Genomic DNA, 24,362 nt, shown 5'->3' with positions numbered 1-24,362 from the left:
GATCTACACCAATGATCTTTGGCATATTAATGATGCTACATCAGTAAAAACTTAAAATACAACTTCTGCTGGTTTCATGAAATTATTCTTCAAAATAATGATAGCAAAACTGTGGAACATAAAAAAATGAAATACTGTCCTAAGTTCATGATTTGGAAGACAAACTGTAAATATATTTGACAAAGCTTTAAGACCAGCTGGGCAGGGATACAAATATACTGTATTCTGAAATGACCACCCCAATGTGCGCCAAAAATTGAGTTTGTCACCCTTACAACAAGACTAAGGAAATACTTTAAAGATCTATTAACTAGTCTTACAACATAAGAGGATCAAATAAAAGTGCATTAAAATCAATAGATTTAATATGCCAATTCATACACGATATAATATACGCACTACATACGAGTGCCGTAAAGTTGGTGATGATACACACTGCCGTGGGGTTACAGGCTCCACCAGAGAACTGGTAATGTCCATTTACCAATAGACAGACATTAATACTGAGCACAAACCCTGTGGTCCTAGAGCCAACATTCTCATCAAGACAATTAGGTCCAGCTAATACTGATACCTTATCTCCGTAATAACTAAAAATAGATAAAACTTTAAAAGCTGACAAGTAATAACTTCTAAGCAGTAGACATTAACCAAAAAATTTTGTCATGATAAATATAAGACTGGTAGGCTTAAAACCTAATATACCAAAACAAATAAATACCTGCTCTATATCTGTAACTAGACATAAGGTTGGTCAGTTTAAATAAAATAAAAAGTAATAAACCCTAAAACTGAATCATCAGTATTCCAGGGAGTACACTATCTCTACACCCACAGTCATACTATTGATCATGTTACAAACTACAGGTAAAAATGACTTGCATTGCAGGAGGCAAAGCAGCCATGATTAAAAGTTTCTCTTGAAAGCAATGATTAAGCATTTAAAAAAAAAATACTAAAATCAAGTCACTGCATTGCTAATAGCATCATGATTGTAATTCGCTGAAAAGCTTCATTGTCATTAATCATATTAATCATGGAAACAAAGGAGGCAGTTTACATTTCTCCAACATCAATGATGTCAAGTTGTGCCAACTGATCTTCAAAGCTCACAGGGTCATGACTGGTAGCATCACGGTGACAAAATGCCGGAGTGAAGAATGGCAGAGAGCTGGAGTCAAGGTAATTACTATGCACAGCAGCTCCATCAACAGGGCAGAAGTTCAAGTTTGCTCCCAAGTACTCTTCCAAATACAACCTGTGCAATAATAAAATGTATTTTATAATTTTGCCTTCAAATAAAACCTTCACCTCTTTTATAAAAATGTACATACAAATCATTTATTACAATTTCCATTCTCCTAAAACAAGTAAAAATTACTTGTCAATAACAAATTTTGCTAAACTTTAAAGATACTTGTAAAAATAAACTCGATCAACCAAACCAACGTTTGTACAATCCTCAGCATTACAGAACTACTAATAAATAAAATTACTGAATAAATAAAAAACTGACTTACCATGTATGATGAGGTATAGCAGCATGCACCTTTGGAATAGGGAAGCCATTAAATGTTCCTGCAGCTGATAATGTATATGCTCCCATATCTCGCCAGACCAACCAGTCTCCACAGTCAAGGCTAGGTAGCTGCACTTCAGAGACAACTTGGTCCAGGCCATCACAAGTTGGTCCCCAGATAGAGCAGGCCATGTAGTCTTCATCAGCAGGAACATCCTATGAAAGTAACAATACTTTAAATATAACATTCATTATTATTTTCAAATACAGAGAAATGCCCTGAACTTTTATCTAGTATACCATGGATACAGTATCTGTATACTACAGTGAATCCTTCATTTACATTAATATGACCAAATTTCATTCCCGTAATAAACTAAGATATGGATATGTGGACTTTTAAAAGGACTGACAGCTTGATCAATTTTGATAGCTGTCATGGCCAATCAGTGTCACCAACATTGTGTATATATACTATTAAAATTTCGCTGATAGCTTTCCTCTCCCTTTTTACTGCTTCAAATACATTTATAGTTATCTTTTGTGGACACAATTCCTTGCATAGTGGAGCCATTGCTGTTAAGGAGACAACAGCACTTAGCCATAATGTATTACGAAAACATTCCAAATACCAGACCAATTGTCATATGGAGGTTTCCATACTAAAGTGGGAATATATGCAAAGTATGCAGGTTTTTGTCTCCCATAAAGCTAAAAAACATATTTGAACACTGAAAGCACTATAACAACTTCAATTGTATTGTACTAAGTTTAATCTTACTGTAATAAAAAAAGTCAGCAGTCAGAAAAAATTCCTACAGGAATAATGTTAAATAAAAAATTGTCAAATGGATCTCAAGATTTTAAAAATCTTTAATAATTCCATATTGCAAATATAATTTGTTATTTTACTAATATCAATAACCCTCACTTTTTTCTACATATGAAAGGTTCTACAGAACTGTGGGGATATTAAATATCCTTTATAACCTACAGTACTACCAAAAATTCAGAAAAAAATTCAGCAGCTGCATTCATGGGAAGATGTACAAGCACATTTTTTTTTTATGAGAAAGTGCAGGTAATAGTTTTGAAGGGAATAAAATATGCAGAGTATAGCACTCAAAACTGAACATACTGTAGTGTACAGTACTGATATGTAAATCATTAAAAGTGCTGTGTAAAATATTGTCAGCCCTTTCTTTAATGTACACATTATTCCAATTGTATTATTAACAATTAACAACACAGGAAAATATTACCACAGGAAAATTTTAAGTGAAAAAATTACAATAGCAAATTCTTCAGAGAAAAAGAATATTTAACAAGATAAAAAAGTCACAGACTACCAAAGGGCTTATACTCAGGATTTTTTCATCATTAAAAAATTAAAATTGGCCAAGGCAGAAGTAAAAGTAAATGCAATGAACTAAAAGGACACTGCAATGATTAAAAATATATCTAATGTGCGATACACATGAAACACTATTAGAATGCAGTATTCCTACCTTCATGACTTCTGGATGTACAGTCTGATGATCAAATAAAGTGCAGTTGAAAGATCCATATACCCCATCATTGGTGTAATACATAGTGGATACTACAGCATCACTGTCATCGCAAACTTCACGCTTAGCTACAATAGAAGTAGCTAGAGTAAAAGCAGATGCAACAACGTATCGCCCTGGCTCTGCAATTACCTGCAAAGAACGAAGGTGTACATTTAAGAGGGTTAAATAACCATAGAACCAATAAAATCATATAAATGAATGGAACTAAAACTTAGGTAAATAAAAATTAGTTCAGCACCATGAAATGAAGTTTTAAGAGAAACTAATACAGACTGTAAATACTCTACCTTAACCCCAGTGTCTTCCGGGAAAAACTCATCAAGGGCTTCATTGACGTATCTAGCCAACTCATCCAAGCTCTCATCATGACCCCCAGGGAATCCTCCACCTATGTCTAAGATGTTGGGATTAAATCCAAGAGCTTCTGCTTCCTCAAAGACCTGCAAATAAACAAAATAATCAAAATCACAGCCATTTGAAATCAACGATAATATTTAGATTTTACTGCATACTCGTGTAACACTCGATTTTCTGGATATAACTACTTTTCAAAATCTCTCAATACACTATACTACAGCTGATCCAGTAATAAAATAAAAAATATCTATTATTATTATTGTAAAGCAGTTTATTACCAGTGAGTAATTATAGACTGCCGTATGTCTTGTGCTATAGATTGCGTTTCTAAAAAAATCACGGCAAATTAAACAAGATGAAGTTACACTACTACCTGAGAAGAGATCAATCAAATAAATGAAAAAGAAAATATAGAGAACAACACTGCTATGGCTGATGAGATGCCACAAATACACCTTTAATATTTTCTAGTTTACAGTGAATTTTATAATAAACTCTCATGAAAAACTAATGAAGATGCCTATTATAACACAAGCTCCAAGCTGGAAAAGAGCAGTAACAAATTCATGACTACAGTGGTGAAATCTCTACTGCTATCCTCCAAAATGCACCAAATTTCTTGTGGTAAGGATAACTTTGGGCTGGAACTCTGCTTTGTAGGGCCCTCTTACTTTAACATTAATGTACATATGAATCTTGAAACTTGGGCCAAGTCAAATACTAAGGCACTTTAGCTATTCAGCAACTAAATTGTCAAAATATAGTTGGAGTGGCTGGACACGAAGATAAGATCCAGGAAATAAATGAGATGAAGCAGAAAGATAGAAACTTGTAACCAGGAGGAACCCATACAGTTGTTACCAAGTAGTAATTGAGAGGTAGGACACCAAGAGTGCATCTAAGGGCCAAAGGGGAACTGCCAACACACTAGTTCTCATTTCTCCCATTTTAACATTATGCAAGTCACAAATCAGAAATAAGGTTTGGAATAAGTTAAACATTCTCTGTGGCTCTAAGGGCTGCGAGTAAACACGAACTGTTATTACAAAGTTGCACTGATGTACACAGGCTTGACCAGAACTACCATCTTAAACTACCCCAATACATGGAAATTACTTTACCATAACATTTGAGGTTTGGTTTGAAAGTTACCAAAACACCATACTATGTGCCTTTATTACTTAAAGCTCTGCAATTCCACTTTACTATTGACAAAATACCATGGAATTTGTTCACCAAACAAAGCTTTACAACTGCCTTGATGCTACTAGTGTATCTTCCTTTACCCTTTCAGTGGCAACAATTACTGTCCTTGTGTGAACTACTAATGCTCCTCTGCCACAACTGCATTTCTTTTGCCTTTTACTTATCTGTCCCCTTTGCTATCTCCCTACAAAATTATTAAAAAATTGTACTTTATCTTACCTAATTTTCACCTCAGGGAAAGGCACCAATCGACTGTAAGTGGCACTAGGTCTACTTAAATGTTTGATGCCAATTATCTCCGTGAATGGAGATCCACCTGTACTTTAAAATGCAGCGGTCTTATTTCAGTTTCCATCAGTCACTTACAAACAGTTCCTCTGGAGATGCCCTAAGAGTCTAGACTTGCAACCTACTTTACAGTAAAGCTACTTTAAAGAAAATTATTCTTATGTCTGCATAAAATGTTTGTAGCACAGTATACTAAAGAGCAATACAAGTACAAAATCATCAGTTCATTTCTCTACATTTTCGTTGAAGTATGTTTTCTACATTGTTTCTGGAAGTCAGCTTTCATAATTCAGTGTTACTCCCAACTCTCCAAGATAACTTATCAAAGAGCACCAATATTTTTATTTCCTCTAGTCACGCAGGAAAAAAAAAAAAAAAAAAAAAAGTAAAAGTCGAGACTGATACTGTACCTGCTTTGCCGCAGAAATTGCACGATAGAACACTGCAGGTTCACGACATCCAGATCCAACATGGAAAGAAACTCCAACAACATTCAGATCCAGTGATTTGGCAGTTGCTAAGAGTGCAGCAGCATCTTCAGGGAATACACCAAATTTGATTCCCAGTGGACACTGTGCATCCTCAGCATCACATCGAATTCTAATAATCAACCTGAAAATCAGAATAAAACACTGGCAATCAGTATAATTCAGTATCCCTCATACATTTCAAGATACAATGAATATTATTTTGTACACAAAGGTTAAAAATTTTCCATGCTTGTAAATTAAGAGTTCCTATATTGTTCTTTTAATGCTAGTCAACATTATACTGCCTAGTTCTCTCAACTGATTTTCCTTCTTGCAAAAATGTTACCTTTTGAGAGATTGTAAGTCAACAGCCTCTCAATTTGCTCAGTACAAATATAGTCCCAGAATGCACATTCTTTAATGAAATTATAGAGGACACAGTCAAGGCTACACCTAAGTTGTAGGCTAAACATTTATATACACAAAGGATTACATTATTCAGGTACCAGTTATTAGGATGCCACCTTAACATCCAACAGGTATCAATGAGTAGAATGCTATCATTTCATCCAACTCCTCTATTGACATTCTGGGATGTAAGGTGTGTAGGTCTTCCATGTCATATACACAATTCTAAATTTATCTCAACTTACCTTGAGTATTGTACAATGTCATCTCCCAAAACTGACACAGACAACATAAAGGCCTTATAATCAAGAATTTACAGCCTCTACGTATACCACAGACACTACCACTGAATATTCCTGAGCCCTAATTTACCAAACAAATAGAAGAGAGTCATTTTCCTCTATGGCCCAATTAGATAAACCTTGACATCTGGTCTTCAACAACTCCATAATATATATGCATAACAAATGGTGTCAATGATCAAAGCTGGCAAAAGGAGCAAGGAATTTCTGGTACCAGTAATATGTAAGATGAACTAACAGTGAAGAGTCTCTAGAGGTTAATATATGATCATATTCAAGTGGAGGGACAGACCTGTTACGAAAAAAAATTTGTCAACTTTGCAAAGTATTCGAGTCTGAAGGGAGTACTGATAGCCCACCTATATATATATATAAAAAAAAAAAGAGCAACCCAGATCATCTGAAATGAAAACACTGAACTGATAAAAATATCATTTACTATATGTACTAGTTAAGTTCTTTCAAGACTATATAAAACCTCAATTTGTGGTAAACATGTAGCACCACGACAACCAGTGTAAAAATAATGAGGGAAAGGGGGGAGGCCTTAAATGATGAGACCTAACATATTCAAACATGCCCAAGATGTTGAGAGAGAACTTGGACATCTAACCCCCAAAGGAAACAAAGCCTGGCATGTAAACATCAAAGATCATCCAACTCAAGCCCCTTGCTCTTGGTTTAATAATAATAATAATAATAATAAAATAATATTTAATAACGTAATAATAAAAAAAAAAACATTTTCACTTCACTTACTCTGCATCAGGATAATAAGCCTGAACTTTATAAAGTTCAGTCTCATTATCAAATGTCATTAGAGGAACCTTCACTTTGGCAGCATGTCGCAGATGGGAAGCAGGTTTACAAGGATGAGCATAGATGATGCGAGACTGGTCCACTCCCAAATTCAACACCTTCTGGATTTCAGCCTGTTAAGATACAAAAACAAGCTATAAGCCATTGTTCTGCAGATTATTCAGACAGGAAAAATAAGAAAACCATTGGAATTGTGCTAAGGACAGGTCAAAGCCATCTTTAACTCCCCTTCACAACCTCATTTACATGTGGAACTTGCAAAATTTCATTTATGGTATAATTCCTTACTATCCTGCCATCTGACTCCTAAAAACTTTTTCAAATACAAAAATCTTATAATGTCTTATAACACAATCTAGTTTATGTCTGTGTAGCAATACAAACTGTACTCGACCTAGCTATAGTTTTACTTCCATGTGCCATTTCAATTATTTGTTCCAAATACTAGTTAAGCACTATGGCGATTCTTCAAATTTACAACTGTCACCTCACCTTTGAAGCACAATCAAATCCTGTGCCCAAAGCTGCCAGCAGTTCCAAAACAGTCTGATTGTCATTGCACTTCACAGCTGGAAAGAAATTATATTTTACTTACTTTGCTGTCAGGGTAAAATTATCTCATGCAAGATACTTTCAAAAATTTCAAGACTACATGTATTAAAAAAATCCTTTATCTGGAATTAGTTCTTTGCAGAATACAGTATTCAAGTTGCCCCAAAAAGTAAAAGGTTGAGCATATATAAAAAAACCAACATACTCCTTGAAAAAAAGTAATAAGGTTGATAGAAAACAATAGGGTAGTGTTCAAAAATAAATGCAGCACAATAAATAACTAAGCCCCAGACCCAGCCATTAAATAGTTCCTGGCATAACCTGCTGAAGAAACATCCTTTCAAGTGCATACCACAATAACCATTTAGTGTCATATGAAATACAACACTTGATAGCACTGTTAACATGCAGATATACCTTCAATTCTTATTCTTTCACACCTTTCTTTTAACTTTTTTTTTTTTTACATTCTAAACTTTGTTTTTATGAAATCTTACAACATATAATTTCTAAGCAGCTATAGCTAAATGATAAAACCATATCCAGAATCTACTGTACACAACTAAACAGATAAAAAGATTAAAATTTTGTAAAAGTGTGTACTGTAAACATCCTTATCAATTATTGCTTATGTTCATTAAACTATAAAATTATTCCAATATCAGCTATCTCAATAGCCAAGGTCATGAACAGTTTTTATCACAAGGCATTTTAATGAGTTCATAACAAATCTAACCTCAGCTACTGGTTGTTCAAGGAATTGTTGTGTGACAAGTTATTCTTCTGCTATTCCCATAGATACCAGTTGCACAATTTTTTTTCAACTACCTTGTATTTAGTACTAGTTAAACTTTCACCTCCCCATCCAGACTAATTATCCTGAATTCCTGATCTGAAGTTGAAACTAATGCGGCTACTGTAATTGGTTTCATTTTTTTTTAACTGTCAAAAGAACATTACATACTGGCAGGTGGTCCCATCTGCACTACCACATATTTCCACAGCTGACTATCATTACACAAGTGTGACCTTATGCTAATGTACTCCCAAAAGCATAAACTTTAACCTCAATGCCCTCTCAAATCACTGTTACCTTCACACTACTTAGCCATTCAAATTACAAAAACCCCTAAAATATTCACTGAAAGTAGAACATACAATACATTAAATTTAGCAAGTTATACACTAAAGCAGTTCACATTCAAACACTCACCATAAAAGGGTTTAACCCGGGGCATCTTCAACTGCCATACTTTTATTTTCTGAATGATATCACCAACATCCAGGACAAAGAAGGCATCTTCCTGTCCCTGAAAAAGAAGGAAATGTTGAAAGTTTGTTCCAGCGATAAAAAACCAAGGGTATTACTTGAGCAGCAATACCCATTATAGTTATGGCTGAACGACTCAATACTACAAAAGAAAAAATACCCTAACTGTATAAAGAAAAAAATTCCTAAATCTTCTCAGGTGTGAATCCTGCCACAAGGAGAGGCCACTGCTCTCCCTTGTATATATTTGTAGACTGCAACAATTATATCTAAACTTCAACATATAATACAAAATCATTAAAATGCATTTCTCAGGACAAGATGGAAAGCAGCAAACAGACTTAAGACATGGGCAGGTGGAGGCAGCTACCCTAAGTGGTGGTATACTCAAATCAGAACTTTTTTCATTGTCTTCTAAATGGCTAAAATCTCTATAAAGGCACTACAACTTTCATTATATTATAATTAATAAAATTATGAAAGCTACAATAAATTTTTTACATTTAGGACATCCTTGTGTTAAATTTAATTTTACCGAAACTCCTAAAATTCATAAAATAAATAACTTTCATCTGGTAAAAGAATTTAAAGACTAAAAATTATAAAATAAATAACTTTCATCTCCAAACACAATGCAAAGTAATACTGTAATACTAACTGGCATGTTGGCAATATCCTTGATAACATCCAAAGTTGACTCTTGATACATGATGCGGGCAGAGCCCGTGAAGAATTCGCACTCCAGCTTCATGATTTCCACAAAAAATTAATTTAAAAAATGCCTCTAGTTCAACTGGAACAGTTCTTATTCAGCAGTCTCTCTTGGTTCTTGTAACCTCCACGGAAATGTGTATCAACCTATTTGAGAGAACAAAGGACCAAGAGTTGACAAAAACAATTACAGAGCAAAAAACCACTTCCAAAGTGTTAATGATAATAAAACAAAGTATGTTGAGTATTGGTTCATAAAATACTAGAGAATAATATGGCAAAAAATTCTAGTTGAGGAACTTCACTTGCTTAAGGTTGTAAACAAGACAAAACTTGACAACACTTTCACATACACAATTGGAATATGCTGGTAAGATGGCAAGGTTCTACTAAATGGCAAAAATTTGACCTGTATTACAAACTTTGGAGAAAACATAGAAAATTTCCAATCGACAATCACCTTACAATAGTGAATTTTTGTGGTCTACACCCTGCTTGCAATTTGGTATTTAAGGTTCCCATAGATGAGGAAAAGGAGGCTTAGCTGTTACCAGAGGCCATCATCCTCAATCAGGACTTCTAGCATTGCCATGAAATGTGGTGGTGGTGTAGGGTTAGACGTAGACATAAAAGGGTAGTGCAATATAGAGGTGGGTAGGGGATTGGATGGGGGAAGGGGTTGGAGGAAGGAGAAGGGAATTAGGCTGGAAGATGTGTGGCCAAGATGAACTTGTTGATGGAATGTAGGAACAAGTACATAGTTGGGCACCACTGAAAGGCTGATGTGGGTAATGATATTTCATATCTTCAGGGCAGAGAAGAGAACAGCTGATAGAGAAATGAGTGAGTGATGAGGGGGGAAAATGAAGACTATGGATAGTACAGAGGGGGATGAAAACAGCACTGGGTTGGGTAATAAGGGGGAATATGGGGAGGAGGTATATAGGAGAAGGAAGCACTGGACTTGGGAATAGAGGAAGAGGGGGACTCAGGAACTTTATAGCTTTGTAATTGTTTGTTAGATTTACATTAAATTGACCCCACCCCTCCCAGAGTATGTGGGACTATCTTAATGTCATCCCTTACTTGACTAGCTCAACTTTTTAATATGTGCACTAGTTGTGAAGCACAACAAGAGGGACAATTCTTTCACAAGGACAATTTAAGTTAAACAGGTTACAAGGGAACAATTCCCTAAAATCATAGAGGTTGCAAGTGCAAGTGACTGGTTAAAAGCCACCTAACTATGAATTTTGATAGTGAAGGATGATGTAGAAAGCATGTACTTGACTGCTGTGAGATTGAGCAGGAAAGGTTGGAGCCGAGCCCTCCCAGATTTTGAAGACTTGCAAGACTTTATAGTATTTATGTCTACATTCAATGTTATAGCTTCATTTTCAATCTACTGCATCAGGGAAGTAGATACAAATGATCTCTATTTACTGCTCGGGTTATTTAACAGTTCAAATTGTATATGGAGGAGAACATACTGGTCAGCTGCAGTCCATTATCTAATCAACAACACCCTTATTGTGCATAGTTGTTGACACCTAGCCTTGAAAATTCTTTAAAAATCCATGCAAACTGTTTATAATAATTCACTAGAATTCTATCATTTTGCTGACTGAGAGAGACAGAGAGAGAGAGAGAGAGAGAGAGAGAGAGAGAGAGAGAGAGAGAGAGAGAGAGAGAGAGAGAGAGAGAGATGCTTACCTTCGTTACGGCCTGCGATGTCTCAGGATGAAGGTCTCGTGTTAGCCTCAGTACCACGGTGGCAAACCGTTAAGTGTGAACCTCCAGTTGCCCCCGTAAAGGGTGAACCTGCACTGGTCCAGACGGGATCCCGAGTATCGTCCCTGGGGGGGAAAAAAAAAAAAAAAATTAATAAGACTACTTATTTCCACTCTTCTAACAGTGTACAGTACTGTACTTCAGGACACTTACATTATGAAAACTTTATTTGCATTACAGCACAATATACAGTACTTAAAAACTTTCATATCAAGTATCAAGTTAACTGCTTGTACTGCAAACAGGCCCCCTCTGCTTCATCACGTGCCTTTGCAGCAGTACACTCCCTTACCTTCACTTCCACAGATTCTACTATCAATTAAGTAATAAACACAATACCATGTTACTTTACTGACATTGCCTATACTACACAACCATCCCTAAACAAACCTTAAAAAATGAATACTAATTCCCTGAATCCAAATGAATGGGTAGCCTTACCATTCAAGATCTGATTAAGTCACTTGCAGACAGGGAAATGCCACAAAGTCTGACGATGGCAATAACATTATTATTCATTACAATTCTCGGCATCGCTTCAACTCAAATATTCTTCCTTATATTCATTTTATTCACTAAACTTAGTACAAGTATCCAGCTTCAAAATGACACCATAACCAGAATTAGTGACAAAAATACAGTACTGATGTGCTTGTAGGGGTCAGTGTTATTGGTAGATTAACCTAAATCTGTACATATTCACTTGATAATTTGATTTATGAAATTTAGGCTGTCAGCCAAGCATTGTGGCATATTTGGTCACTCAACACTTAAACACAGTCGAAAGAAACTGGGAATGGCTGGACAGCAAGATGAGAGATCCAGGAAATAAAAGGACATGAAAGTCAAAAGGATCTATAAGGTGGAACTGGGAGAAAACCCCACAGATATATTTAGTAACAGAGGTGTAATACAGAGGTTGAAGAGAGGAAGCAGGAACAGATGCAAGTAGAAGGCTCAAAAGTGGATGCAGCTACGGGCTGAAGGGATGCTACAGACACCCTTACAAAGCTACAAAGCACGGTGCACTAAAAGCTTCTTGAAAAGGATCACCGATGTCACTTGCCAAATAAAAACCAATTGCTATCCGAAAAAAATAATCTAAAGTTCACAATTCTTATAAATGTCCCTTTAATTAAAGTTTCACTACATCATACTTGAAACATATGCACTGTTTTCTCTTGGTTTAATAAAATATTTTCTTGGCAGTAATATATAGTACCTCCTTTCAAACAACCTTTTCTATGATAAAACCTTATAAAAATCTAGACTGACAGCAATTCTGGAATAAATTTTCAACATAAACCTAATTGTTTTATCAATCCTAAGGAATTAGCGCAAAAATTATTTACATTACCAATAACAAATCAGCTGTTTTGCTCTACCTGCATAATTTACTTGTGAAGAAACAGTAATGTTCCTAAAATAAATTAAAAGTAATACAAAACAAATGTTCATGCATTTAAATAAAGGTCACCCTAGTATCTTAAATATTTTACATTATAAAAATTCTATGAGGAAGCAGCATTTTCAATGTACATCACTGGCAGGAAAATCCAAAAGAAAATATCTTGCTAAAGCATTAAATCATGTACGCCATAATGTCTCGTAAAACCTTTTTTTCCATTACAAAACCACTGACAGTGACAATATATTAAAAAGCTAAAGCAGTCAACATCAATGAAAACAGAAGCTTCTAAAGCACCCAACTCTTATTTGTATATCTTTAAAAACATTCCCATCAAAGGATCCTGTCTACAATGTGCCTTGCATGGCATACCTTAAGACATTCTCAAAGTTTAAGACAGCCTTCCCCTCACCCAGTACCATTGCCATTGACCTCAGACTTCATGGTTAGTCCTGAAAAGCATTCCCACTCCAGGTCCTGTCTCCTGTCTACAATTTACCTTGTCAGTTCTCAAAGTTCTTGGCACCCTCACTCTGAGCAAGTAACTTTACTTAGACCTTTTACTCTCCATTCATCCCCTTTGGTCTCTTTTTACCGAGGTTCCCACCTTCTACAAATTAACCTAGTTCCAGGTTTGATTCTCATTTATGAGCTCCTCCTTTGGCAGAGCCCTATGAGTATGGCTACAGACTTTGATGGTTACATTAAGCTACTGTGTTACACAATGGTGGACTCATTAACCTACCAAATTATATACTGCTGTACATGCATTTCCACACTCACTCACCTTAAGATCTTAGTTTCCCATACATCATAAACACGCCATACAGGGTATGTGTGCTTGCCCAGTAACTGTCAGTAGAGCTTGGCGAGGACTGATGCTTCTGGCTCCATACTGTAGCTTAATACTGTTTTAACTTTGGCACAAAGAATCACTCCAAAAATGTTATTCTTAAGGAACTTTGATAAATTCCTAAATTTTTGGTCACACAAATAAGTATATAAACTCCCGGAGAGAAATAAATACAGTCTTTTTCTCAACCAGGAAAATTACAAATAAATAATGCCAATTTTCCACAAAATCACAATCAGTAAATGACCACTTTCTGAGCTCTTTCTCTCTCAGCCTTTTCCAGTGTGGATCAGGGTACCCCCCAAAGAACAATGGTGGGGGGTGGGCCCGTTCCACACGTTACAGGACCACCAGAGAACGACTGAAATTAACCCTTCAGGAGAAAATCCCACGTCAGAAAAACAAGAGGAAACCAGTGTGATCTGTTCAGAAGTACTGCAAGGAAGTGAATGAGCATGTCTGGTACAAGCCATGCTGCAGATACCAATTTCTCCTTTCACAACCCAGGTATCCTTTTATAAATTTCACATGGACAAATATATAATGCTGCATCATAAACAAAACCAATGATTTACATCATCATAACTTAATGACATTATATGGAAAGCAACAAATAAAATGACTGAAAAATCAAAACATGGCAACTGCCTCCTTTCCCAAGTAAATCAATAGAGGAGAAGGAGGTGGAGGCTGGTTGGTGCAGTCCCCACAACCTCCAGCCTGCTGGTATCCTAACTCAAAAGATCTGGTACCAACCACTTTGATTTGGAAATGGTTTATTTTAATCCCATATTAGAAGATTATCTTTATTTACATCACCGTCTTATAAAACAGAAATAGGGATAAGAATCATTCTTCCTTATACCAAAAAAGTAAAAAAAACAAAGTTGAGTAGCATTTAAAAGTAAACAATTACATATGGTGAGCCCTTAGTATTCTCATTTAAAAGTAACAATTATGTATGGGGAGCCCTTAGTATTCTATGGAGATAAAATGCTCTAATAAATTTGACATCCTCAAGCATACTGTACTATATTCATCTCTTGATACTTTCAAGACTGTAACAGCTTTATACGACTGACAAGGCTTAATCATATATCTTGAAAGATAGTGTGTAATGTACTGTATATTTACATTAACAGAGAGCATGCCTAAATACAAAGCCAGAAATTTAAAGCAATTTATTGTTCAGAGGCTCTCAAAAAATACGGATCAAGACAATTATATAACAATTATATTAACCTGATTAGTAATTATAATTCTACAATCTGCTCTCATGGCTTAAGAATCAGAAAAGACAGGAAAAAAGAGGAGTTATCCGCTACCAAGCTCAAAAAAGCACAATCAATATAAGTGAAAATCAATGAACCTTCAAGAGACATACACACACAATTAACTACAAGCTGATTATCATACGACAAACTTTGTAGTAATGAGTGAGGCTAGAGGTCATATCTACCTGGTTTCAAGCTGCTAATAAGAACCAGACCAGCTAAAAAACATATCACTTAGGCCATTTCTCGACCATGTTGAAGATACTGTGGCTTTGTCTTGTCACTTGGGTGCTGGAAGACAACATGGTTTCACCTTCGTATGTTTGAGAAATTTATAAACTCAGAACCAGTTGACTGGATTAGTCACTTTGCACTACTGTATTACTGTTGGATATGAACCCTACTTATGTTTTAAATTTAAGACATACTTGTAAAGGCCTGAATACTCAACGTACATTTGCAGTATTATTCCTCACCTTGAGCAGGGACATCCAACAAACTTATTGTATTACACCGTACCGGTTTTCTTAGTTACTGACCATCTCTGGCCCTTAACAGTAACTAAAAGAAAAAGCAATGTGATCTAAAATTAAAGCCAACATCAATTACTGTTATCTTTCACTACACCAATGTAAAGATTACAGTAACTACACAATTGTTATAAAGATTACATAAGTCCTAGTCAGGAAGAGTACTGTATAGCTAATAGGGTATGGTTCTGCAATTCTTTTCAAAACCCTCCCTCCCCTAGTCTTCCCACCATACATATCAGAAGTGACCAAAAACAGATACCTTATCATCTGCTATCTTCATATTCACAGTAGCCTAACCCTAAAGGCCTCAATAATTAACTCCACCCCCTCACCCCCTACTGCAATTATGATTTTATTCTTACCTAAATATTCTGTGAATCAGATGAACAATTGTTTTAATTACTGTTATACTGTATTCAGTTGTCAGACTGTCATACCGTCTCAGCAGAATGACATTCGTTGAATACCCTACAACACAAACAGTCGTCCCACAAATTTTTTTCTTTAAACAGTACAGTAAAAAAACAAATGAATACAGGAAAGCAAAACTGAATATAGGGAAGCAAAAAATAAGGTGGTTGAAAAGGAGACAAACAAGCAAGGAGCCTATGTGAATGCCGTGGGAGTGAATGCAATATTACTCCGTAATATGTATGAAAAGTAACGTGTTACAGATGCTCAGTAAAAATGATTTGGAGGCAGGAAGACACTGAATTGTGAGGTTGGAACTGAGGGGCCAGGAAAAAAATAGCAACACCCTACAATAAATGGAAATACAGTGAACCCCCCATATTCGCAGTCTCACTAGCCTATTCACTGATTTCTCTGTGGAACGTATCTACCCATTATTTGCAGAAAATTTGCCCATTCACATTATTTTTCTCTGAGAAATATTCACTAATTACTGTATTTTCATTATTTTCATGACAAAATGCACTTTTTGTGATAAAACAAAATACTCACGTATAAGCATTTTTAGAGGGTTTTTGTGTTTAAACTATCAAATTAGGCAGTTCTAAGTGTTTTTAGAGGGGTTTTAAGTATTCGCAGATTTTAGCTATTTGTGGGGGGGGTGCAGTACGCATCCCCTGCGAATACGGGAGGTTTCCTATGTACTTTACACAACTTGTGAATAAGATCACTTTGGTAGAGAGTAAAATGTAAGGCCTGTGCTTCTACATCCAGTAAAGAGATGCATAGCTGCCTGATGACATAAACATCACCACATTCTGGAAAAACTGACCAACATTCTGGCTGTGATGAGAGGATCAGAGCATCCAGGGGCTCTGGGGCACTAATCCCCTAACAGCCAATCAAATGGCTCCTCTCCCACCAGCAACCTGGGACCCTTAACATACCAAATGGGCCCCTCTCTCCATCCAGAAGATGGCTGGATGGCTGAAACGTTCAAGTTCTCAAGAAACCTTTACCAAGACACTACCACCTGAGAATATGAGATTTTAGTTACCGCACACCTCCCACTGGAAACTAGGAAAGCACTTCATGTTCAACTTCAGCCTGAGTGTTTATGAATACAAACATGACTGAATCCTGAACTCTGGCCTGTCCTCTCATCTGTATTATGAATACCAGATAACTTTCAGACAAAAACTGAAAACGCTTCGTATGAAACCATTTCAACTGATGCTGCCACTCGTTCCCACAGAATCTGTTTAAGTGTCTCTAATCCACTCATAGTCACAGTATTTACTCCATTCATACTCACATTATTATTTTTAATATTACAAACCAAGGTGCAACCCTAGTTGGAATATCAGAATGTTACCAGTCCGAGGGCTCAACAGGGAAAGCAGCATCATAAAAAAAAAAAAAAAAAAAAAAAAAATACTCAATGACTCAATGACTGACAGGGATTAAAACATTTAGTTGGACTGTCCAAAGATCATGGAGAATGAGCATATTGTGGTTGGATGAGGACAAAGAATATAAGCATCATGACGAGAGAGAGAGAGAGAGAGAGAGAGAGAGAGAGAGAGAGAGAGAGAGAGAGAGAGAGAGAGAGAGAGAGAGAGAGAGAGAGAGAGAGAGAACCGTCGGATCTCTAACTCTTTGAAGGCTAAGCCTGCCAAAATAATAGAGAGGGGATAGCAAATGTTGGAAAATGGATTAGTTTTCAAGTTTATGGCCAGTGGACCACCTTCACAGAAACAAAACACCATCTACAGTACTGTTTTAAGCATAGCACCACGATATCCCTTTAAATCTCTATAAAAGGTATGTTACAAATCATGGTGCAAGTTGATGCACAGAAAAAAATCAGCACAACAGAGAAATCACAGACAATTGACAGAAATGAAAGCAATGAATAGAAATGGGAAACATGTTCCATTAACAGTGACCAACTTTAGACAAAATCAAAACTAAATACTGTATATTTTAAAATCAACTGACCATACCAAGCAAGCACCTGAAGAGAAAAAACCCAAAGCAACAATTCTTTAAACAGACTGGTTTTCAGCCAGAAAAACTGAAAAAAAGCAAGCTAATGGAAAACTGAAGAAATACATTACAGGTTAAAAAAAATATTGACAAACATGCCAAAGATCTTGATAGCAAAATAGTGGTTAAAGATGAATATTACTTCCAGAAGGTAACAATGCCATATTCTAAAACAAAAGGGAAGGAAAAAAACAAAAGCACACAAAAGGAACACTGATATATGGGACAAAGAACATATCTGTTGAGTACATGAAGGTACAATTCAACACATTAGAAATTCAATGTGTAAATATCACAAACAGGATGGTGACTAGTCAACAATGGTACATAGTAGAAGAATGAATCTTTGACAAGCTTTGTACAATCATATGAAGCACTGGTCAGGATTATCATTAAGCTATAGCCTGTGTTTTACTGTAGTGTGGACCCACTTCAAGTGGTGCAATGTCTGACAGGCACTAGCATGCATTTCTGCATTTAGTATTCTTGTTTAAGTTATCTTCAGCTTTTTTTTTTTTTTACATATAATCCATAATAGGCAGAATATAATAATGCCTTACAGGCTAACAAGATTCAAAAGGTAAACAATGTCCAAGAACCATGTGTGCATAGTGAGAAGGCAGAATAATCTTTCCTCTGCTTTCACTTAAGCAGAGGTAAGAAATGTCCTGGAAAAACATTGCATTTCTGAAGTAAACAGGAAAGCACTGTTCGTGAGCAGAGTACACCATGTCAACCCACTGTATGACCAGGCAAGTGATTGCCATAGCTAATCCCTAAGAAAGAAGGCATTTACTAAAAGTGTGACAGAACTTCTTGTCGGAATGTTTCTGAGACAACCACCTCTTCTTCCCACAGAAAGATAGCAGATGAAAGGAATACATGTATTGCATTTTTTCCACAATCTGTTCATGAACCTTACTCTCCTGAGTTACAGTGAGTTATGTTGATGCAGGAAGAGCATCAGACTTCTGCGTACCTGCACACAGGACAAAAACATGAGTGTCTAGACATTCCTTGTGTCTTTAAGCAAATGGAGACACCAGTTCAGAAGTACAGGATATTCATAGAACCCAGTGTCAACCCTAACTATGGCAATTGGGGGTTAACTTCCGTATACTTTTCTCATTAGTATGGTTTATGATGCTTACAGCTAAAGAAGCCCATAACATGTATTGACCTGCCAATGCTTTTACTTCCTGAATTTGCTACTATTGCCCGAAGATACATATATGAATATGATATTCAAACTTGAAAGGAACCATAATCTAAGCTCTCTGGTGCTTTAGCATGACAAGAAAATGATCATACTTTTCCTGTATGGCTGTTAGGTATTATGTAACACCAATGTAGTTTTAGATAGTTAAAGTGAAGGAAATGAAGAGACTATGGTAGTGGGTGGAAACACCAAGGTTAGAAAAGTTATCAACTTCTTGGATGCAATGGGGAAGACTGTTCTAATGTTTTTCCCAAAATTAATCCAGTATTAAGGGTTGATCATTCCATTTGGAGAAAAATTCAAGAGACTGGGCTTCCTGTTGTATACAGGAAGGACAATATCACACTAATGACTACAATATAAGGTAATTCTACACAAGACATTCTACGGAGACATCGTTAATAAAATTTTGACTGAATTATTGTGTATATAATGCAGTACAGGTCATTTGAGAAATAGTAATAATTACTGAGAAAACTGAAGATAAAGTAAACACCTCATATGGATGCCCTTAAAATTTTTCAAATTTTTTACTTATGTTAGTAATGCCATGGGACTTTATCTCTGATTGGGTTTAATTTGTGCAAGTGCATTGTGGGTAAGCATGGATTGCTGAACAGGAATGTCTTCTCTTTCTCTTGGAACTGGGTATTTCACAAAATGATGAAACACGATTGGTTGTTTTGTTATAAGTTTTGAAAATTACGGAAGATATAGGAAATTTGGTGTTCCTTTGAAAAAACTGACTTCAGCCTACAGTAATGGCGCCTTCGGTAACGCTGTGTCCTAGCTTCTGGAAGTATTGCTAAACTCCATGTTGGAGTCTGTCCTCCTCAAGAAGACGATCTTAGTTTTCCTTCGGAAACGTGTTTTACCTAATTCTCTGCAGTGTCTCAAATGTAATTCTTCCTTAAATTATAGGAACTGAGATATTGTTTATTAATGGAATTAAGATTTTATAAATGGAGGCATTTAATGCAATAAATGAGGGAATGTGAGAGATTTACATAGATTAATTAACTGATAATGTTAGTCTTCTATAAAATGATAACACATTCATCCTGAGGGACTGGTACTAAACATGGTGCCCACTAAGCTTTAGTAACATATAAACAAACAAAAGAATGTAAAATTTCTCAAATCAACTCAACTGTATTGCATTATATGCTTTTCTACCAAAATATTTCATTTATATAAACATTTATATAAACTGTGCGTGTGTGTGTGTCCTCTGCAGCATTCAGTATAATAGCCTTACAGTATCTGAGTCTTGCACACCACATACCAATTACAGTATCAACAACCACGTCCACTAAAATTAATGGAACATTAGAAATAAAGAATACTGAACTGACAGATCTGCATTCATCTCGATGCCTGCAACACGGTATGTACAGCACTTGAAAACCCACTGAACTGACTGCAGACTTGAAAGTTATTTAAGGTTTGCACAGCATGCTAGGACATGCACACACACACACACACACACACAAATCTACCCACTGGTTGAGATACAGCTAATATGCTCTGCAGTAATTTACATTTTTGTTCCTTTTTTAAATCTCCGGCTGAAAAGCCATATGGACAGAGTCAACAGACCTGTATTCCAAGAGGGCTCCAAAGGGTAATCAGAAACGGCCCCCCCCACACACACTCTCAGAGAGAGAGAGAGAGAGAGAGAGAGAGAGAGAGAGAGAGAGAGAGAGAGAGAGAGAGAGAATAATGCACAAGAGGAAATCAGACAAAACATACACACCTGAAATTCAAGAAACAACAGGAGAGAACAGAATGAATTTGCTCCTCGCTTAAATATTTAAGCAGATTAAAAGACTCCACAACTATACTAAGTAAACTGCTTTATTCCACGTTTGTCGTAGCTAGATAAAACTCATAAAAACCGAGTAGTATCAAACCTGATGCTAGAAAACGACAAAACAAATAGGCGATACTAAACTATAGTTCCTAGCCAACAACAAAGTCAATATAAAATAATTGTTGAAAGATGATAATTTTGGCATTCCCCCCCCCATTTAAGATAGAGGGACAGAAGTTATTTAGCCTACCAATAAAAATGCAAAGGTCTGCATCATTTTCATTGTCCAGTAATACTGTTCTGAAGGTGTTCATGCTACATTCCTTGATAAAGGAATAAAATTTAGAGGTGTCTGGTGCTTTATACACATGCACAGTTGAAGAGCACTTATGGGAGCTTCTAATAAAACATTAACCAAGTTAAGCTCAGATACCCTGATGTTTTACGAATCCTCCCAGTTCTCACTGAAGTTCTTTCAGTTTAATAATGGATGTGTAGTCTTCAAGAAGCATTTGAGATCTAAAATTAACTGAATTTTGAATAAAAACTTCAACTGGAAGTAATCACATCCACTAGTAAATCCTTCTCCCCAACAAAAGAAGCCTTGCTGAGTTCATGATTGGAAACGGAACTAGATGTGAAAGTGTGTGCCTCCTAACTGTGTAACTCACGGTAAGGAATATACTCTGCAACAAACTGTGTGGTCATCTTGCCAACAGGCTAGAGACCTAGTGCACAAGGTCTGGATGAGATGAATTTCTGCTTTTCACTTTCATGATTTCCAAGAGTCAAGATCAGGTTAGGAAGGAAGTGGGAAAGCCTCTCCAACAGAGAAAGATCCCAGCATCCTGGGTTAGGATGGGGGGGGGGGGGCCACCTTTCCTTGTGACATTAAGTCTCATCTATCTTTCCCCGTTTTGCATGAAGGTCACCCCATTAGGGTAATGGTTGGATATGGGGAGAATAAAGCCAAATAAAAAAAATTGTTACATCAAAGCTGGCCCAGTTGGTAAGTGCACAACACAAAATGACCAGTCAAAAATACACAGCCCAGCCTATGGTCCATGAATTTGGCTAGGAGAGTTACAAGTGTCAGTATAGCAACATTTTGATGAATCCTAAGTTATGCAGAACTCAATGTAAACTCTGCATAGGATTAGCTTATCCTGTCAGTTACATCACTGTCGGTAGACAACATTTCATAAACTATAACTTAGTTTTACTAAGATTAAAATTAAAACACCATAATTACTGTGTAAGTGTGTGCCTATATGGGGTATGTAGATTATTAGCTCTACTTGTCAGAAATGATGTAATCTAGGCCATATGCTAGTCTATTTAAAACCCATTCAGGCTGCTTTACCTAACCTAGCAAAACTTGTCAACCATACAACCAACGCCGTATGATTTAAAGCTCTTTTTCCATAACTTATTAATCCTAAATACGTTAACCTGAAACCCAATTAACCTACAAAACCTTAGAACTCGGAACCGTCAAAGCAGGACCTAACCTTACTGAGTTGGGCTGTCATTATTAGGCTATAGCCTACACTCGAGTGGCAAATGATAGGGACTCATTACAAGACCGTAACTTTAAAGAAAAAGGTAAACAATAGTGATTCATTATACGATTCTCAATTTTAAAAAAAAATGGTACCCTAAATGATACTGACTCACTCAGACGACCCCCACTTAAAAAAACATACACTCGAGTGGCATAATTATAATAGCTCACATTTCAAGACCCTCACTTCGAAGAAATCTGTAACCTACAGGATGCAATCGAGGGGGAAAATGATGGTGAAATTCATTATACACTCGAGTGGCACAAGATAGCGCATCATTACAAGGCCCTCACTTAGGCTACTGTTAAAAAACTAGCAAATGATAGTCAAACATCACAAGAAGATTGCTTTAAAAATACGGTAAACGGTAGTGACTCACATTAAACGACCATCACTTAAAAAGAAAAAAAAAAGTCACCATACACCGAGGGGCAAGACGATAGCCTGGCGACTCGCCTCACACGACCCTCACTTTTAACGAAAAATTTATCGAGAAACTTCAGTGAAAACTTCCAAAAACTCACCTGGACTGACGACCGGGGGCCTCTTAATGACGTAATTTTGTAGGTTGAATAAAATCTTCGAGACATAGAAGTTTTTTAAAGCACATGAGCGCGGTGAAGACCTACGCAGGAACACCTTCACCTACCCACGGAGCTCGCCGTCACGTTAGTGGCATAAAAGAACTGTTCAGGGCCAGAAATGTCCGGGCTTCGCCGTCGTACTTGTCGCGTCGAGTTGTCGTAGCTTACTGCCCGTGGTCTTTTTGTCTTCCTTCCGGTGTGACTTACGACAGCAATGACTACGTGACGTCATCCGTCTGAACTGGCGTGATCTGATTTTTTTGGTGTGGTTTTCGACAGAATTTGCGCTGTTCGTTTTATTCATAGCGCGCTTGCTGATGCCACTATGACCGATTCTTTTGATGTATACACGTAGTATTCTGAGCTGTCTTAGTTTACCGACTATGAGTCTTTTCTTGAATTTCTTCCTTCCGGTGTAAACTGCGACAACAACGACTCCGTGACGTCATCCGTCTAAACTGGAGTAATCTGATTTTTTTTTTGTATGCTTTTCGAATTTTCGTTCGCTTTATTCACGGTATATGGGTGGATGCAGCCACGATTAATTCACCGATATGCATCCTTAGCACAGTACCTAACGTTGAATGGCTAGTCGAATCAATGTTCCGTTGACATAAATATCGATTATAGCAAAACTGGTGAACGAAAAAAACTCCTAATGGCTTTTCAGTCTAATTAGTTATGTGGTAGTGTTGTTGAGGTATTTTAGCATCCCGTACCCTCATGAAATTAATCATTTTCAACTTGATTGTTGTTGATTTAAAGGTACGTTCAATATAAATTCTCTTTTTCTTTGTTGTTTGATATGGTGTTGGAAACGACCGTTTCAAATAATAATAATAATAATAATAATAATAATAATAATAATAATAATAATAATAATAATACAAAAGGAAATTCTTTCTACTTACTCTTAGAAAATATTTTGTATATCGATCGGTATTTTCATGGAAGAGATTCTCAATACCAACAATGCATTTCAGACGCGCAGAGAGCAACCTTGATTGTTGTTCTGAGGGTATTTAAACTCGTGTCCGTTTATTTATGTAGCACAGTGTCTGTCTCGCCACAATTTTTTGGCACTTCTTCGAGATAAACCGTGTAAAAGAAATGAAGATTAAGATACAAAAATAATGACCTATCAACCTGGCCATATATAAAGAAGTTGAATCAGTGATAAGAAGCTTTCTCTCTCATATATATATATATATATATATATATATATATATATATATATATATATATATATATATATATATATATATTAGAATGATCTCATAAAGTTATTTCCGAAAGTGAATTTGATCCATAAATCACATATTTAATATTTTTCAGCCTAGCTATTACGGGTTTATACTGTCTTTATTCATCCACGTCTGAAAAAGTGCT

General features: G+C 36.2%; 1 protein-coding gene across 2 annotated transcripts; it reads right to left on the bottom strand.

Annotated features, from left to right (window-relative positions):
- Positions 1 to 347: 347 nt before the first annotated feature.
- On the bottom strand, positions 348 to 23,559 carry LOC136846729 (ornithine decarboxylase 1-like). 2 transcript variants are annotated; one of them, XM_067117852.1, is made up of 11 exons: positions 22,914 to 23,559; positions 11,187 to 11,329; positions 9,421 to 9,620; positions 8,706 to 8,802; positions 7,433 to 7,509; positions 6,881 to 7,053; positions 5,352 to 5,553; positions 3,378 to 3,530; positions 3,028 to 3,219; positions 1,521 to 1,735; positions 348 to 1,258 (listed from the first exon to the last, which is right to left on the bottom strand). In XM_067117852.1, exons 3-11 carry the CDS (start codon positions 9,511 to 9,513, stop codon positions 1,057 to 1,059), a joined length of 1,404 nt encoding a protein of 467 aa, XP_066973953.1. In that variant the 5' UTR covers positions 9,514 to 9,620; positions 11,187 to 11,329; positions 22,914 to 23,559; the 3' UTR covers positions 348 to 1,056. The 2 variants fall into 2 exon arrangements, with proteins under 2 accessions (XP_066973953.1, XP_066973964.1); XM_067117863.1 differs by lacking the exon at positions 22,914 to 23,559 and adding an exon at positions 13,460 to 14,012.
- Positions 23,560 to 24,362: the final 803 nt, after the last annotated feature.

Source organism: Macrobrachium rosenbergii, chromosome 2, assembly GCF_040412425.1.
Source record: "Macrobrachium rosenbergii isolate ZJJX-2024 chromosome 2, ASM4041242v1, whole genome shotgun sequence".
Taxonomy (NCBI): domain Eukaryota; kingdom Metazoa; phylum Arthropoda; class Malacostraca; order Decapoda; family Palaemonidae; genus Macrobrachium; species Macrobrachium rosenbergii.
Note: the sequence above shows the minus strand (reverse complement) of the source record. Positions and strands in the feature narration are given on the sequence as shown.